Consider the following 16,966-nt stretch of genomic DNA (forward strand, 5'->3'; position numbering starts at 1 on the left):
AAACTCAAAACTACTGCAGATATAGGAGTGGTAATAATGATAACTCAATTCTTTGTAGCTCTTAAATGCTAAAATGGCATTTTCCTCAGAACAATTCATGATAAGAGATAATACAGGTATTTCTTATTTTTTCAAGCTCTCAGATGTCATTGGTATAGGGAACTCCCGGTAAGGAAATTGGCTTTACTAATGCATATGATAAACTGCTCCGCAATATATAGTCTTAGAGATTTGCCCGAGACACTCAGGTTAAAGGACTTACAGTCATGTAACTGGTATGTATCCAAGGTAGAATTTGAAGCCATCTCAGTACAGGTAGTGCTGTTTCCATTTTTTCTTTCTTCACAAGGGGAAACTGAAGCTGAAGGGGCAAAGTTACTTAGGAGCATAGATTTGAAACTGGAAAGTATAAATAGAGATTATCTAGTCCATTGCTTTCATTGAGAAACTGAGTCCCAATGACATACTCAAGGATAGAGAAGGAATGAGTGGTAGTGTCAGGGTTTGAAATCCAGTCCTTTGAACTTTTAATTCAGAGCTCTTTCCACTGTGCTGTGTGTGTGTGTGTGTGTGTGTGTGTGTGTGTGTGTGTCTGTCTGTCTGTCTGTCTGTCCCAGGTGAGGGAAAGCATTCAGTCCTTTGCCTTTTTTTGTATCTTCAGCTGATAGCAACATGTCTGACCACATAACAAGCATTAAAGGAACGGTTGTTGCCTAACGAGCTGACAGCTTACGCTACGCAGTGTTTTCTGACTCTAAATTCTGTGTTCTTTTGCCTTTCAGAGTATAAAGGTAATGGGGAAACCCCAGCCAAGTGTTCAGGCAAGGTTTTTTAGAGGGGGTGACACCTGAACTGGGCAAGGAGAGTTGTACATAGGTACAGATTTAGAACTAGTGTTTCCAGGCATTTGGGACAGCCTCTGTGAATGCACGGAGGCATGAGAGAACAGGAAAAGATGGAAGACAAGAATAGAGGCCATTTGGGCTGGAATGTAGAGGTAGTGAGAAATAAGGTAGGAATGGTAAGTTAGCAGCATTGGAGGGACTTAAATGTCAGACTAAACACTTATATTTTTATCTTCCTTTACAAATAAATAAGGGGGGAGGTGAGAGAGGAAAGGAGGGATGAAATTTGGAAGTCAAAACTTTAAATAAAAATGTTTATTAAAAATAAATAAATAAGTTCATAGAGTTTTGCTGTAGTTGGTATATATAACTTCAGTTCTGATGATTTTTTTTCTCTCTGTTATCACCTTGTATAGGTCTTCCAATTTTTTTGTACTTTATATTCATCTTTTTATGGCACCATAATATTGTTAATAAATTTTATTCTGTTCTCCAGATGTTGGCTATAAAAGACATTTTTTTTCCTTTTTTTCCTATTAAGAATAAAGCCGGGGGCAGCTAGGTGGCGCAGTGGATAGAGCACCGGCCTTGGAGTCAGGAGTACCTGAGTTCAAATGCGGCCTCAGACACTTGACACTTACTAGCTGTGTGACGCTGGGCAAGTCACTTAACCCCCATTGCCCCACACACACAAAAATAAAGCCGGGGCAGCTAGGTGGCGCAGTGGATAGAGCACCGGCCTTGGAGTCAGGAGTACCTGAGTTCAAATCCAGCCTCAGACACTTAACACTTACTAGCTGTGTGACCCTGGGCAAGTCACTTAACCCCAGTTGCCACACCAAAAAGAAAAAGGATAAAGCAGCGGGAGCAGCTAGGTGGCACAGTGGATAAAGCACTGGCCCGGAATTCAGGAGGACCTGAGTTCAAATCCGGCATCAGACACTTGATACTAGCTATGTGACCCTGGGCAAGTCACTTAACCCTCACCGGTTCTCCCCCCCCCCCCCAAAAAAAAAAGAATAAAGTAGCTTTGGCTACATTTAGAGATCTAGATATACCTATATTTTTATGTATCTAGATCTATGCACACACACACACACATACACCCATCTATGTTTGTATCTTTCTATATATATCTAGGATTTGAATTCAGGTTTCAGACCTAACACTTTTTTGCATGCTCTCATGTTCCTCTCCCAAATAAGTATTGCTTTTTATCTTATAGACAGTAGGAAGCCATGAAAGGTTTTTATTTAATAGTATTTTATTTTTTCCAATTACATGTAAAGACAATTTTCATCATTCATTTTTTTGAAAGAGTTCGAGTTCCAAATTTTTCTCCCTCCCTCCTCTCTCCCCTTCCTAAGATAGTAAGTAATCTAATATGTTATACATGTGCAGTCATGTAAAACGTATTTCCACATTAGTCATGTTGTGAAAGAAGAAACAGAACAAAAGGGGAAAAAACCCTCACACACGCAAAAACCAAACAAACCCCAAAGTGAAAATAGTATGTTTAAATCCTCATTCAAACTCCATCAGTTCTTTCTCTGTATGTGGGGAGTATTCCTTGGAAGGTTTTTGAGCAGGCAAATGGTATGGTCAGGCCCTTGAGTTAGGAAAATTTTTTTTGGCAACTGTGTAAAGGATAGATGGGAGAGAAGAAAAACTGGAATCAGGGAGACCAGTTAGCCAGTTATTATCATTCAGGCAAAAGGTGAGTTCAGAGCTTGAATTAGGGTAGTGGCACTGAGAATGGGAAGGAGGGTCCTGGGTGGGATGAGAGAGATACTGTAATGATGTAATAACACGTAGGACATGGCACCTGATTGGATGGGGGTGACAGTGTGAGGTAGAAGAAAGAGGTAAAGACTACTCCTAAGTGTGTGAAGTGGAGGAAGGGCCTTGGTTTCTTTAGTGGAAACAAGAAAGTTGGGAGGAGGTGAAGAATTAATAAAAATAGCTTTTTGAGAGATATTACTGTGTTATCATGGAAACATGGATTTTCACTTTACAAGCAGCTATTAGGAGTTGACAAGACCATGCATGACATAGCATTTGTTCCCATGTAGGACGAGTGAAAAAACTTACTTTGCCCTATTCATTGTTGAAATTTTCTTTTTTTGGCAATATATTTTTGCAGTTTTGAAGGTTTATTTTATTTTATCTGTTTGGTGTTTTTTGTTGTTGTTGTTGTTGTTTTGTTTTTTTGGTGAGGCAATTGGGGTTAAGTGACTCGCCCAGGGTCACACAGCTAGTAAGTGTCAAGTGTCTGAGGTCGAATTTGAATTCAGGCCCTCCTGAATCCAGGACTGGTGAAGGTTTATTTTATTTGAAAAATAATTTTGAAGCCTTAGAGATAAAATCATCTTAAATGAACACATATCTAATCTTTGACATTCATAATAGTCCAAGAGAAAACCTTACAGACCCTTTGCCATGACTGCCTTACCATGGAAAGCATGCAAGGTGGCATCATCTGTTGGAAAGGTGGATAGGTGGCAGGAATTTTCTGTATAGGCACTCATTTTTTCTTGCTGGTCTTCCTTTACCTCATTCACAAAACAACATTTTCCCATCCTAAACAGAGCATACTGTGGTGCTTCACTTGTCCAGGACCACCAGTGAATGAGGGCCTCTGAGTGGTGCCATAATGTAGAGCCCTAGGCCTGGAGTCAGGAAAGCTCATCTTCCTGAGTTCGAATCCAGCCTGACACTTACTATATGTTTGACCCTGGGCAAGTCACTTCACCTGTTATGCCTTAGTTTCTTCATCTATAAAATGAGCTGGAGAAGGAAATGGCAAACCAGTCTAGTATCTTTGCCAAGAAATCCCCAAATGAGGCCATCATGACTAAAATGACTGAACCAACAACCAGTGAATGAATTTTATTTACATTTGCATTTTTTAGACAACTGATGTTTATTTCCTTTGTCTACCCAGACTTCTCAAACTCTGATGATATTTCACTGAGCCCTAGGATATTAAAGCCGAATGGGATCAAATGAGATAATACTTGTAAAGTACTTTAGCACATACTTAATAATAAATACTTATTCCAAACCCTGGATGGGGCTTAGAGAGGCTGCTATCCTTATTTTATATGCAGAAAAAAAATGAGGCCGAAAATGTCAAATAGGCCACTTAATTAATGCTAACTAATACATAATAATTCAGTGACCCCAGTGAGTTTCTTTCTTTCTTTCTTCCTTTTTTTTTTTTTTTTTTTTTTTAGTGAGGCAATTGGGGTTAAGTGACTTGCCCAGGGTCACACAGCTAGTAAGTGTTAAGTGTCTGAGGTCGGATTTGAACTCAGGTACTCCTGAATCCAGGGCCGGTGCTCTATCCACTGCACCACCTAGCTGCCCCAAGTTACCTTTTGTTAGGGACAGTTTGGCATTTTTCATCTATGAACGTCATGCATTCTAACTAGGTGCTATAATTTTTTTTTCTCCCAGATTAAACAAAACTTTTATAGCTGTCTTATACTAATGTTTCTTAACCTGTGGTCCTCAGACCCCTGGGGGTTATGTGAAATTAAATGGAGAAAAATTAACATAATTATTTTCACTAACCTCTAACTGAATTGAGCATTTCCTTCGGTTATTTGAAAATATTCTAAGGAAGAGTCCATACACTTCATCAGATTGCCAGAGTGGTCTATGATACAAGATTTCACCTGGCTGCCAAAAGGGATCCCCCCCACCAAAAAAAAAAAAAAATTAAGGACTAATTCTGTTGATCTTGTTACAGTCTAGTTTCTGTACCTCCTTCTTAACTTATGACCAGCTGATAGAAAGGAAGTGGAGGACTTTATCGCAGAATCAACAAACATGTTCATCTAAACAGGAAGACTCTTCTTCCTCATTCAGAACTTGGTTTTGTGGTGAACTCAGGAGGAAAAGCTGCTGAGCCACAGTAATGAGATGGATATTTTTTTTTAAAAAATAAGTACCACGCCTTAAAAAAACTCAGTTCCTTCTTTGCAGCACCTCCCTTCCCCATCTCAGGGTGCAAATATTTAAACATCTTTGTACCCTGTTTTGCATTTATAGTAGACGTGCAAAGCAGTCCATCTGCATGTTGAAATAGGAAAATATACGAAAGTCATGGATGTAATTATTGGCCTTCAGTAGATGAATTTTCACTTTAGAACAAGTGCTTGGGCAGGGAGAACATGTTTGTGCAATAACATATTAATATTTTTGATCATCCAAATAAATTCTTTTCTCTCTCTTTTTTGTTGAGCCTTCACATGCTGATTACATTTAAAATGAAAATAGAAATTTGGGTAATTTTTTTTCTTCACCCTTCTACTTTTTTCCTTTGCTGGTACCTATGAAAGCATACTTTATATATTTCTCTCAGTATTTACTGTAGTTACTTACAGATGTCCAGATTGAGAGCTGTAAGGGACATCTCTCCAGTCCAGTGCTCCTCCCTAATTTCAGAAATGAGACACTGAGACTCAAACAAGAAAAGGGACTTGGTCCAGGTTATGTAGCTGGTAATTGGCAGAGGCAGCTTCTGACTCCAATTAAATCCAAGGCCCTTTCCACCCTATCTCCTTGTTTTAAAAAAGGATACTCTTAGGATGAGAACTATATTAAATAGTGTTATTGGATAATTAAGCCTGCAGGATCTGGGGACTAGGTTAATTTCACGTATTAGTATAATGAGTGCCTGGAGAAATTGTGCTTTTTATTTTATTTTTTGAACTTTAAATAGTACTTTATTTCTTCCAATTACATGTAAAGCTAGTTTTCAACATTCTTTTTTTTTTTTTAATTTCTTTTTGGATACCAACCTAGTAGTGGTATTGCTAGGTCAAAGAGTATGCCTTGTTTTATAGCCCTTTGACCTTAGTTCCAAATTGCTCTACAGCATGTTTGAATCCGTTTACAATTTTACCAAGAGTGTATTAACGTCTCATTTTCCACATATGCCATTTTCCTCTGCTGTCCTATTATCCAATCCAATAGGTTTGAGTTAGTGCCTAGAATTGTTTTGACTTGAATCTCTCTAATCAATAGTGAGTTAGAGCATTTTTTTTCATATGGTTATAGGTGGCTTTGATTATTTCATCTGAAGACTTCATATCTTTTGATCATCTATCAATTAGGGAATGGCTGTCATTTTAACAAATTTGACTCAATTCTCTATGTGTAATATCATTTTAAAAATAAGATTTTGAGTTCCATTTTTTTCTCCCTCCCCTCCCCATTCCCCAAAATGGCAGTTGATCTGATACAAGTTATACATGTACAATCATATAAAACATTTCCACATTAGTCATGTCGTGAAAGAAGAAACAGAACAAAAGGGGAAAACCATGAAAAACAAAACTAAAAAAGTGTAAAAATAGTATACTTCAATCTCCATTCTGACTCCATAGTTCTTTCTATGGATGTGTATAGCATTTTCCATCATGAGTTTTTTGGAATTGTCTTGGATCACTGTATTGTTGAGAAGAGCTAAGTCTATCACACTTCATCATTGTACAGTGTTGCTGTTATTGTGTACGGTGTTCTCTTGGTTCTGCTCACTTCACTTAGAATCAGTTCATGTTAAGTCTTTCCAGGTTTTTCTAAAATCTGCCTCTGCTCATCATTTCTTTTTTTCTTGTTAAAAAATTTCTGCATTAGTCATGTTGTGAAAGAAGAATCAGAACAAAAGAGAAAAACCTCAAAAAAGAAAACAAAAAAACAAAAAAAGTAGAAACAGTATGGTTCAATCTGCATCCTGATTCCACAGTTCTTTTTTTCTGGATGTGGAGCTGCTCATCATTTCTTGTAGCACAACAGTAGTCCATTACATTCATATACCACAACTTGTTCAGCCATTTCCCAGTTGATGGGGATTCCCTTCTAATATTTTGCCACCACTAAAAGAGCTGCTATAAATTTGTTTGTACATATGGGTCTTTTTCCCGTTTATATTATTTCTTTGGGATACAGACCTAGTCGTGGTATTGCTGGGTCAACGGGTTTGCAGTTTTATCCCTTTGGGCATAGTTCCAAATTGCTCTCCAGAATGGTTGGATCAGTTCACAAATCCACCAACAGTGCATTAGTGTCTCAGAAATTGTGCTTTTTAAAGGTATAGTAGAAAAAGGTCAAAAAAATGTGTATGGGATAGGGAGAAGGATAAAATGAGAGAGAATTCTTGTGACTGTGCTTTTGTTTTTGTCTCAAAGCTTTGTTAGATGAGGGAAATTGGTTTATGTGGGCTATCTGTGAAAAACTAGCTGGTGTATGGTTGGGTGCACTCTGCTTTAAAGTTGGGAATTGGTGGAGCATGTTTATTATTCATTTGAGTAACTGGCAAGTTTCATTAAAGAACTTAAAATATGACTTAATGTCCCTTGTCCACCTGTTGAGAAATACATCTGTTGAGGTAAAATAAGGAAGGCTTTCATCGACAGTATTTGCTGAACCATGAGACCGGCCACCTTTGTCACTCATTGCTCTCATCTCGCCTTAGAGCAATTAGATGCTAGATGGTTAAGGAAATTGCCCTACTGGAGAATCCACTTGGTGAAATTAAGATACTGATGGGAAAATGACCCCCTGAGATTTCATAGATGTGGAAGATGTTAAAAACAGAAAGTTTGTGGCTTTTACCACTAACCAGTCTTTAATTCACTGAAGGGTTTTTCATGCTTTGGGTCGTTGGGCTGTGGTTTAATCTAGTAAGCTTTGTGGTTCTGAGACACACTCTGCCCACCTGTCTCTTCTTCTGGTTAATTTTGGTCTGAAAACTAATGCTTTACCATGCAGCATCAGAAGGTGTGCTGAGGCATCTTTTGGGTGTTTATAGGTGTTAGGTGGTATCCCAGAGGGGAGATGGGATTTCTTGGCCGTTTTGATGTTCCAAAGAGGCTTTTTGTTTCTTCTGAAGATGCCATTTTCCTTTTAGAGTTGTGGTTTCTCCCTTTAAAGCATCTTGGAGTTAGCAGATTTTAGGTGGGGGTGGGGAGGTGGGGTTTTGGGGAGGTGGGAGAGGGCAATCCATTCGGTTACTTCTTTTCGAAGTCTTTCTTCCATTGTCCCTCTTGTTAATAAGCAGCATAAATAATTGCCTCTTTGCATAATCTAGTCTAGTGCTCTATACAAAGATCGATATAGTACAAAGAGTGCTTGATTTGAACCCAGGCGACTAGATTTCAAATCCCACTTTTAATCATAAGATCCCAGATGTAGACCTTAAAAAGAAACTTAGAGGTCATCTAATCTAACCCAGGAGGAAACAGGCCCAGTGAAATTAAATGATTTGCCCACATACAGTAAGTGGCAGAACTGGGATTTGAACTTGGGTCCTCTGTAAATTCAGGGCTCTTTTTCACTTTACCAGAGGGCATCCTGGTATTACTGTTGGACCATGGGCAGGTTAATTAATCTCTCTGAGCCTCATTTTCCTCATGTTGGAAGACAAATTACTATAGTTTCATTCTCACTGGATTCCTGTGATAATCAAATGAGATCCGGCTAGTTAGGTGGTGCAGTGGATGCAGTGCCAGGGCAAGTCACTCCAACCACTTTGCCTCAGTTCACCAGTAAAGTGAGCTAGAGAAGGCAATGGCAAACCACTCCATTGTCTTTGTCAAAACAAACCCCAAACCAAATGGGGTCATGACAAGTCAGATACTACTGAAAAGACTGAACAGCAGCGTACCCTATACCAGGTATACTGTGCTAATGCTCTAGAAAAAGAATTTCATTTGATCCTCATAACAACCCTGTGAGGTAGATGCTGTGTTATTGTTTCCATTTTACAGTTGGGGAAACTGAGGCATGCAGAGGTTAAGTGATGTGCTCAGGGTCACAGCTATGAAATACATGAGGCTGGATCTTGCCTTGGGTCTTTCTGACTTCAGCTCTGGTATTCACTGGCTGCCAGTAAGCCAGGTGTGACAGGTTTTATTTACCATCATTGCTAACTGTGCTAAAGACGTAAGTGAGAAGTGTTGAGGGTGTAAAATGTCCCACAATCATCTTTATTAATACACGGGCAGGATGAGAAAGTTGCCTTTATACAGAGAATATTTTTTGAGGCCATCATCTTTGTAAAGATCAAAAAGCTCTCTGTGAGGCACTGAAGAAAGATGACTGTGGGTACTTGAGTTTTCAGTCTCAGATGAGTCACGTGACATTGCTGGAGTTAGTGGGTATTGTGCCACAACAAAAACATATAGCAGCATAGTGTTTTCATCCTATATAGGTCAAATAAGAAAGTCAGGAATTGGGGATAGTTTGTGGGAAAAGGCAGCAAATTCTGTTTTGGACGCATCAAAGTTTAAGATACCTATGGGACATCCAGTTGGAGACTTCTAATTGGTAGTAAGTGACAGACCTGCAGGTCAGGCTGGGCCTGAGTTCAAATCTTACCTCAGACACTTTACTAGCTGTGTGATCCTGGGCAAGTCGTTCAACCCTATTTCCCTTAGTTCCTTATCTGTAAAGTGGACTGGAGAAGGAAATGGCAAACTGCTCCAGTCTCTTAGCCGAAAAAACCCCAAATGGAGTCACAGAGAGTCGGACACAACTGAAATGACTTAACAACAATAGCAATTGCAAGGTTATATTTTTCAGAGTTGAAAACATTAACTTCCCTCTAGCCACATCCCAGCATGTATTCCCAAATTGTTCACACTGAGATTAGGAGTTGAAGACAAAGTTTAAGTGATAGTGATATTTTTTCTTCCAAGATATTAAACAGGGAATTTGATATATATGATTATATATATGTAGCACATGCAGAGTATAAAAATAGGCTTAATTTTTGCCATAGTGTTCTAGAATTTCCTCCAACTTCCCTTTATTCTGGCATCATTAAACATGATGACACCAGTTTTCTTTGTAAGGGCCTTTATGGCTAGTGCTCTATTTCAAGCCTTAAAGTGTTTCATGGCCAAATGAATTAGGGAAATGCCAAGCCAGAACAAAGGGAGGTGTTGGGTTTTTTGGGGGAGGGGGGTGTTGGAAATTTACCTACATTCTTCAGTGATGAGAGCATTATTACTTTCTTATACGCCCCTCTGTATCTCTGGACTTGTTCTTTTTCTTGAGCCCCACTGGGAAGAGCCATTCATGCATGATCCTGCTCTGCATCAGACCTCCTGGTCTTTCCCAGTCCTTTTGCCTCCCAAAAATGCCTTACATACCTCAGACCCTGACTCTCTTGGTTCCAGATGGCCTGTCTCCCTTGGGCTCTTTATTTGTGCATGAGTGAATAGGAGGCATCAGAATTTGTGAGCATTCACAAGAGTATCTCCTAGTGGAAAAGATAATCACCACGATAATTTTCATGGCATTTTTCAAAGAAAGCACTTTCTCATACACAATTTTATCTGATTCTCTTAACAACCCCTTGGGAGAATATTCCTAATTCTACTATTGAAGAAGCAAGAAACACCAAGAAGTTGTGATTTCCCTAATATGGGCATACGTATATTTGGTGGCTGAATTGGGGCTCTACAATCCTGATCTCTGCAATTGAGTTATGGCTTCTACTGTGCCTCAATCAAAAGATGGAGAGCAGTGTATAACCTTGAAGCCGATTTCTATAGCTAATCTGTCATTATTAACATCTTCATTAAGCAGTACTTGAAGTGAGAGATGCTATAGCTTTCCATGTCATTGGTTTCCTAGAATTTTACTGACTGGATGATAGATACATATATTTTATAGTATATTTATTTCATAATTTATTATTTGTGTGTATACATAAAAACAGACATAAATTATGAAATGCATGCATGTCTGACACACTTGTATCTATTGACTTATATACATATGTGTGAATACAGATGTATATGTACACATTTATATTTATATATTTATACTTATATTGATCAGAGCTGCTAGCCCAGGAAGCTAGGTAGCCTTCTCCCACTGATAGACCCCGACTCTGAGTTTGCATTGAATTTTTTTGGTTTGTTTGTTTTTGCAGGGCAATGAGGGTTAAGTGACTTCCCCAGGGTCACACAGCTAGTTAAGTGTCAAGTGTCTGAGGCTGGATTTGAACTCAGGTCCTCCTGAATCCAAGGCCAGTGCTTTATCCACTGCACCACCTAGCTGTCCCCTGCATTGAATTTTCTTTTTTTCTTTTTTTTTTTTAAAGTGAGGCATTTGGGGTTAAGTGACTTGCCCAAGGTCACACAGCTAGTAAGTGTTAAGTGTCTGAGGCCGGATTTGAACTCAGGTACTCCTGATTCCATTGCGCCATCTAGCTGCCCCCCACCCTGCATTGAATTTTACATTCAATTCTGGCTTCTAGAGAGACAGCTCTGGGTTGTTTTTGATGTCTCCAAGTCATTATGTCCCAACCCCAGAATAGAACTTCTCCCTTCCATTCCAGATGGACCATCTGAATTGGGCTGTTTATAGCAGGAATTTTGGGACAGTCACTTAAATGGAGCTTAGGTTTGGCTCATGGCTCAGATCTTGCAAAAAGGGACCACAGAAGACTTGTTTAAAAGTCACTCAGTCAGCAAGCCTTTATTAAGCATTTACTGTTTACCAGGCACTCTGCCAAGCTCTGGGGATAGAAAGAAGGGCAAAAATAGTCTCTACCCTCAAGTAGTTTATTATTATAATAACTAGGTAAATAAAAGCTACATACAGAGGTAATCTCAGGGGAAGGTACTTGCATCTGGTGGGACAGGCAAAGGTCTCCTGCGGAAGGTGGGCTCTAAGCTGAGTTTTGGAGGAAAGCAGGTAGACCTAGAGGTGGAGGTGAAGGGACAGAACTTTTGTAGGTGTAAGTTCATAAGTACTCATTGATAAATACTTAAACAGGACACAGTAACCTGGAATTCCAGTTATTTTCTCTTTCTCAAACAGCCCTAGAACTAGGAAGACCTGGGTTCAGCCTCTGACATTCTGGCCGTGTGACCCTGTACATGTCACCTTTGCATGCCTGGGACAGCTCTTCAAGGCTGCAGGGAAGGTCTGATCCATATTGGTAGCAGGAATTTTCTCATGTAGAGATTTTTCTATACCAGTGAAATCACAGGACCATTTCTTATCCTTATCCTAAGAAATGAAGAAAAAAAAAACACAGGAATTCAAAGGAAACTGGGAAAGATTTGAATGTTTGACATAAAACAAAATAAGCATGAATTAGAGAAAATATATATAGTGACTGACTATGATGATGAAAATGGAAAAATCACTGAAAGGAAATAGAACAATCAGTGATTGATGAGATCCATAATGAAACATACATCTTTGGACAAAGCCAATGCAAGAATTTAGTTTGCTTTACTATGTATATTTATTACAAGGATTTTTTTTTTTCTTTTTCCTTTGGGAAAGGAAAGAAATAAATGCTTCTGAATTGAAAAAAAATTTTAAATCAGTGAAGGTCTCAGAGCAGAGATAGTAAAACAGATCTTTAGCCTCCCAAGGCAGAGAAGTGAAGGACTACTGTTACAGAACGTTGAATGCATTGTAAGAAGTGGGTGCTGTGTTGGGTTTCTTCTGCAGTTTTTGTCATGGGTGGGTTTGGTTCTAGAGGAAGATTGTTGAAGTTACTGCTAGAACAAGACAATGACAAAATAGGTATCAGTGAAATATATTTTAATAGGTATTAAGTGTGCTACCCTGTGGAAGACGATGCTTAGTAGAAGACATAAGGTGTGTCTAATTAGAATAGCTTGGTAGATTGTCCAAATCACTCTTTTTTCTTCTTTTTTTTTTTGTGGAGCAATGAGGGTTAAGTGACTTGCCCAGGGTCACACAGTTAGTAAATGTCAAGTGTCTGAGGCTGGATTTGAACTCAGGTCCTCCTGAATCCAGGGCCGGTCCTTTATCCAATGTGCCACCTAGCTGCCCCCCTAGATTGTCCAAATCTATAGGAGTGGTACAGACTTCAATGGGAAGCAGAGGAAAGAAGATGAAATGCCCATTGATTACCAGGAAACTTGCAACTTGTGGCTTCATGACAGATCTCCCTCCACTCTTGTTTCTTTCTTGCTATCATTAATGGTCCCACTTCCTCCACAGTAGGCCTCAGTAAGGGAAGGGAGGACAGCATGGCAGAAAAGAGGAAAAAGGAAGACTAGATGTTACTAATGGCTTGTGAGACTGTTTGAAAAACGTTCCCTGTGCTTAAGAATCCCGTTTCATTTTCTTGACAGGATCAAGATGACTGCCCAGGTGACCTTGGAAGATGCTCTGTCCAATGTGGACCTCCTGGAGGAGCTGCCACTGCCAGATCAGCAGCCATGCATTGAGCCTCCACCATCCTCTTTGCTCTATCAGGTAAATAACTTTCAAGAATTGCTATTGCACTTGAGCAATTTATTAATTGTTTATTAATCTATTAATTCAGTGCTTTCTTACACAGTGTTACCCCTTATGTATTTATGTAAGGAATTTGGAATCAGATATTCTGGGTTCAGGCTTGACTTGGACACTAGCTTTACCACCATCTCTGAGCCTCAGTTTCCTCATCTGTAGAATGAGGATAAGCTAGCACTACACGAAATATTATTATGATGCTTTGTAAATCCAAAACAAATGGTAAGCGCTCACTTTGGCAGCACATATACAAAACAAATAGTAATTGCAATGAATGATAGCAATCATTTGGTTTTAAATATATCTACCATTTCTCTCCTAAAGCCCAACTTTGTTTTTTCTTTTTAGCCAAACTTCAACACTAACTTTGAAGACAGAAATGCATTTGTCACAGGCATTGCAAGATACATCGAACAAGCAACAGTCCATTCTAGCATGGTAATTCATCCATTTGTATTTATTTGCCCTTTGCAGTAGAAAATCTAAATGATGGATAAAAGATTTGGGGCGGGGGGGGGGCAGTGGGGCAATGAGGGTTGAGTGACTTGCCCAGGGTCACACAGCTAGTAAGTGTCAAGTGTCTGAGGCCAGATTTGAACTCAGGTCCTCCTGAATCCAGGGTCGGTGCTTTATCCACTGAGCCACCTAGCTGCCCCACTCTATCTCTTTTCCATATAAAAAACAAGGGCCAGTACTCTAATGGATAATAGATTTTTGAATGTTACCCCTAAGCCCCCTCCCCCATTTTTTAGGTATTCTGTTGATAGGTGATAGGGAAAAGGGATTTAAGCAAAGGTGATATCTATCATTTTCACCAAGAAGAAAAATATATGATGGGAAAAATAAAATTATAATTAGTTCTATTATTTTGTTTTATTTCTCTGTTCTTCACATCCACATTATTGAAAGGCAACAATAGAAAGGGTTTACATCAAGTATAATGTTTGTGATTCATTTGGAAATTTACCTCCTGCTTTTTTTTCTTGATACCCTGGTGTAACATGGTTTTTTGTTTTTGTTTTTTTTCAGTATCTATCTTTTTTCTTTTCTTTTTTTTTGTGGGTCAGTAAGGGTTAACGTGACTTGCCCAGAGTCATACAGCTAAGTGTCAAGTGTCTGAGGCCAGATTTGAACTCAGGTCCTCCTGAATCCAGGTACGGCCCTTTATCCACTGCACCACCTAGCTGCCCCACTCTATCTCTTTTTCATATAAAAAATAAGGGCAAGTTTTGTTTTTTATTAAGTAGTTTATAGTTAAGGAAGTTTATAGGTACTACTTAGTTGTAAATTTGCAGTTTTCTAGAGAAAAAACAGTGAACATTCCATTGGTGCACAATGTGGCTTCCATTTGGTTCAGACATTATTTAGTGGTTAGCAAGAGTTTGGCATTGAAAGATATGAGGAAGAAGGCTTACCTGAGCTTTGGAGACTAGGTCATACCATTTAGTAATTTAGTGGTGTCTTCATTTTCACCTCACTGAAGCAGAATGCTCAAGCCATGGGAAAAGGGATGCTGAAATCAAAGATTGAAGGAGAGGCTTAATGGGTAGTTTTCCTACAGGGTTTGAGGACAGAGAAAACAAGTCAGTCCAATTTAACTTGTTTTCATATATCATTGTAACTACACTGCTACATTACTTGCCATACACCTGTTCGTGTATATATTTAACCTACTGGCCATTTTGGCTTCTGATACTGAGCTGTCTGCCAGATTAGGACACAGATCATTCGGGCCTCTCCAACCACTGAAATTTCTTCAGAGCATTTGGTCTCATCAGATAAAGGTTTCAGTTCAAGGGTTTTTTTTGTTGTTGTTGTTTGTTTGTTTGTTTGTGGTTTTTTTTGGTGTGAGGCAATTGGGGTTGAGTGACTTGCCCAGGGTCACACACCTAGTAAGTGTTAAGTGTCTGAGGCCAGATTTGAACTCAGGTACTCCTGAATCCAGGGCCAGTGCTTTATCCACTGTGCCACCTAGCTGCCCCTCAGTTCAGTTTAAAAAAAGATTGGCTCATTTTTCCCCTTGATTTTTTAAAAATTACCTGTCCTTCATTTTGAGATTTCTTGACAAAGCGTTGCCCTGTGTTCTTGTGTCCAATTGTAGAATGAGATGTTGGAGGAAGGTCAAGAATACGCAGTCATGCTGTACACGTGGAGAAGCTGCTCCAGGGCCATCCCTCAGGTAAAAAAATTTAAAATGCTGCGGCTCCCATAGACTTCACAGCTGTCATCTCTCTCATGCTCCACTGAAGCAGTGCACCCTTTTCCCTCTCCCATCCTTTCTCTGGTAGATTCTGTGAGGCCAGAAGGGTTTCAAGGATGGCCCCAGGGATGGATTGGATGACTTCTATCTGAGGGTCCTTCTAGCTCAGTCAGACAGACCAGGTTGGGCTCTAGTTGTTGCCTGATACTCATGAAACTGTATGCTATGACAGAGAAGAGGGTTGAGCCCTCATTGGGGGAGGCCATACTCTCACATGCCTAGCACTGTGCTCAGCACAGGAGATATCTTGCCCTTGAGATCTTAGCATTTTTTAAATTAAAATCTTGTATTTTCAAAATCTTATTTTTCTCTTTCTTCCACTCCATCCTCCCCCAATACCAGGAGTAATAAAGCAAAACAAAACTCTTAAAATATGCATAGTTAAGCAAAACATGTTCGTTCATTGGTCATGTCCAAAAATATCTTATTCTGCCCCCTGATTCTGGCTTCTCTGTTAGGAGGTACATGGCACCCTCCATCACCTGGTCTTTGGAATCCTGGTTAGACTGTGAGCTGCTTGAGAACGGGGACTTCTTTTTTCCTTCCTTTATTGGCATTGCTTAAGCATGGTGCTTGGCACATAGTAGGTGCTTAATTAATAAGTGTTGACTGACTAATCACTGATCAGAGTTCTTAAGTCTTTCAAAGCTGTTTATATTTGCAGTGTTGCTATTGTGTAAATTGTTCTGCTGGTTCTCACTTCACTCTGTATCAGTTCATACAGGTCCTCCCAGGTTTCTCTGAAGCCAAAGGAACTTAAATTCTAAACAGAGGAACAAAGTGTATATAAATGGACAATATAAGATACATAAAAAATAGATGGAAGGTAACTTTAGAGGGGAAGGCACTAACAATGAGGGGAACTTGAAAAGGCTTCCTTCAGAGACTGGTGCTCGACCTGAATCTTAATTATTTTTTATTTTTTGCTTTTTAAGTGGGGCACTTGGGGTTAAGTGACTTGCCCAGGGTCACACAGCTAGTAAGTGTTAAGTGTCTGAGGCCGGATTTGAACTCAGGTACTCCTGACTCCAGGGCCGGTGCTCTATCCACTGCCCCTTCGACCTGAATCTTGAAGCAATCCAGGAATTTTAAGGGGTGGTGGTACAGAGAAAGGGGAGCATTCCCAGCATGGGGAACAGCCAGTGCAAAAACAGACAGATGGGAGATGTAGTGTCTTGTGTGAGGAATAGCAAGTAGAGGTTGGATGGTAAAGAGTAGGGAGGGGAGTAATGTCTAAGAAAACCAAAAGTCTAAGAGAGACTAACACGTCCTCAGAATATTCAAGTATTCCAGAGGGATGCCCATCAGTGGCCAAATAAGTTATGGTATGAATGTAATGGAATACATATGCCGTAAGAAATGATGAACAGGCAGATTTCAGAAAAACCTGGACAGACTTACATGAACCGATGCTGAGCCAAGTAAGAAGAACCAGGAGAACATTGTGCATAGTAACAGCAATAATGTGCAGTGAATAACTGTAAATGATTTAGCTATTTTCAGAAATATCATGATCCAAGACAATCCCAAAGGACTCATGATGAAAAATATTTGG

At 39.5% G+C, this 16,966-nt stretch overlaps 1 protein-coding gene across 2 annotated transcripts in view; it reads left to right on the forward strand.

Moving 5' to 3' along the window:
- The window catches only part of CYFIP1 (cytoplasmic FMR1 interacting protein 1), a 169,027-nt gene that overhangs the window by 47,890 nt on the left and 104,171 nt on the right, over positions 1-16,966 (forward strand). For both annotated transcript variants that reach the window (XM_043994180.1, XM_043994179.1), the window contains exons 2-4: positions 12,989-13,112; positions 13,500-13,589; positions 15,253-15,330. In XM_043994180.1, coding sequence (XP_043850115.1) covers positions 12,996-13,112; positions 13,500-13,589; positions 15,253-15,330 — 285 coding nt within the window. In that variant the 5' untranslated portion in view covers positions 12,989-12,995. The remainder of the gene's footprint in view (positions 1-12,988; positions 13,113-13,499; positions 13,590-15,252; positions 15,331-16,966) is intronic.

Source organism: Dromiciops gliroides, chromosome 3, assembly GCF_019393635.1.
Source record: "Dromiciops gliroides isolate mDroGli1 chromosome 3, mDroGli1.pri, whole genome shotgun sequence".
Classification (NCBI taxonomy): Eukaryota; Metazoa; Chordata; class Mammalia; order Microbiotheria; family Microbiotheriidae; genus Dromiciops; species Dromiciops gliroides.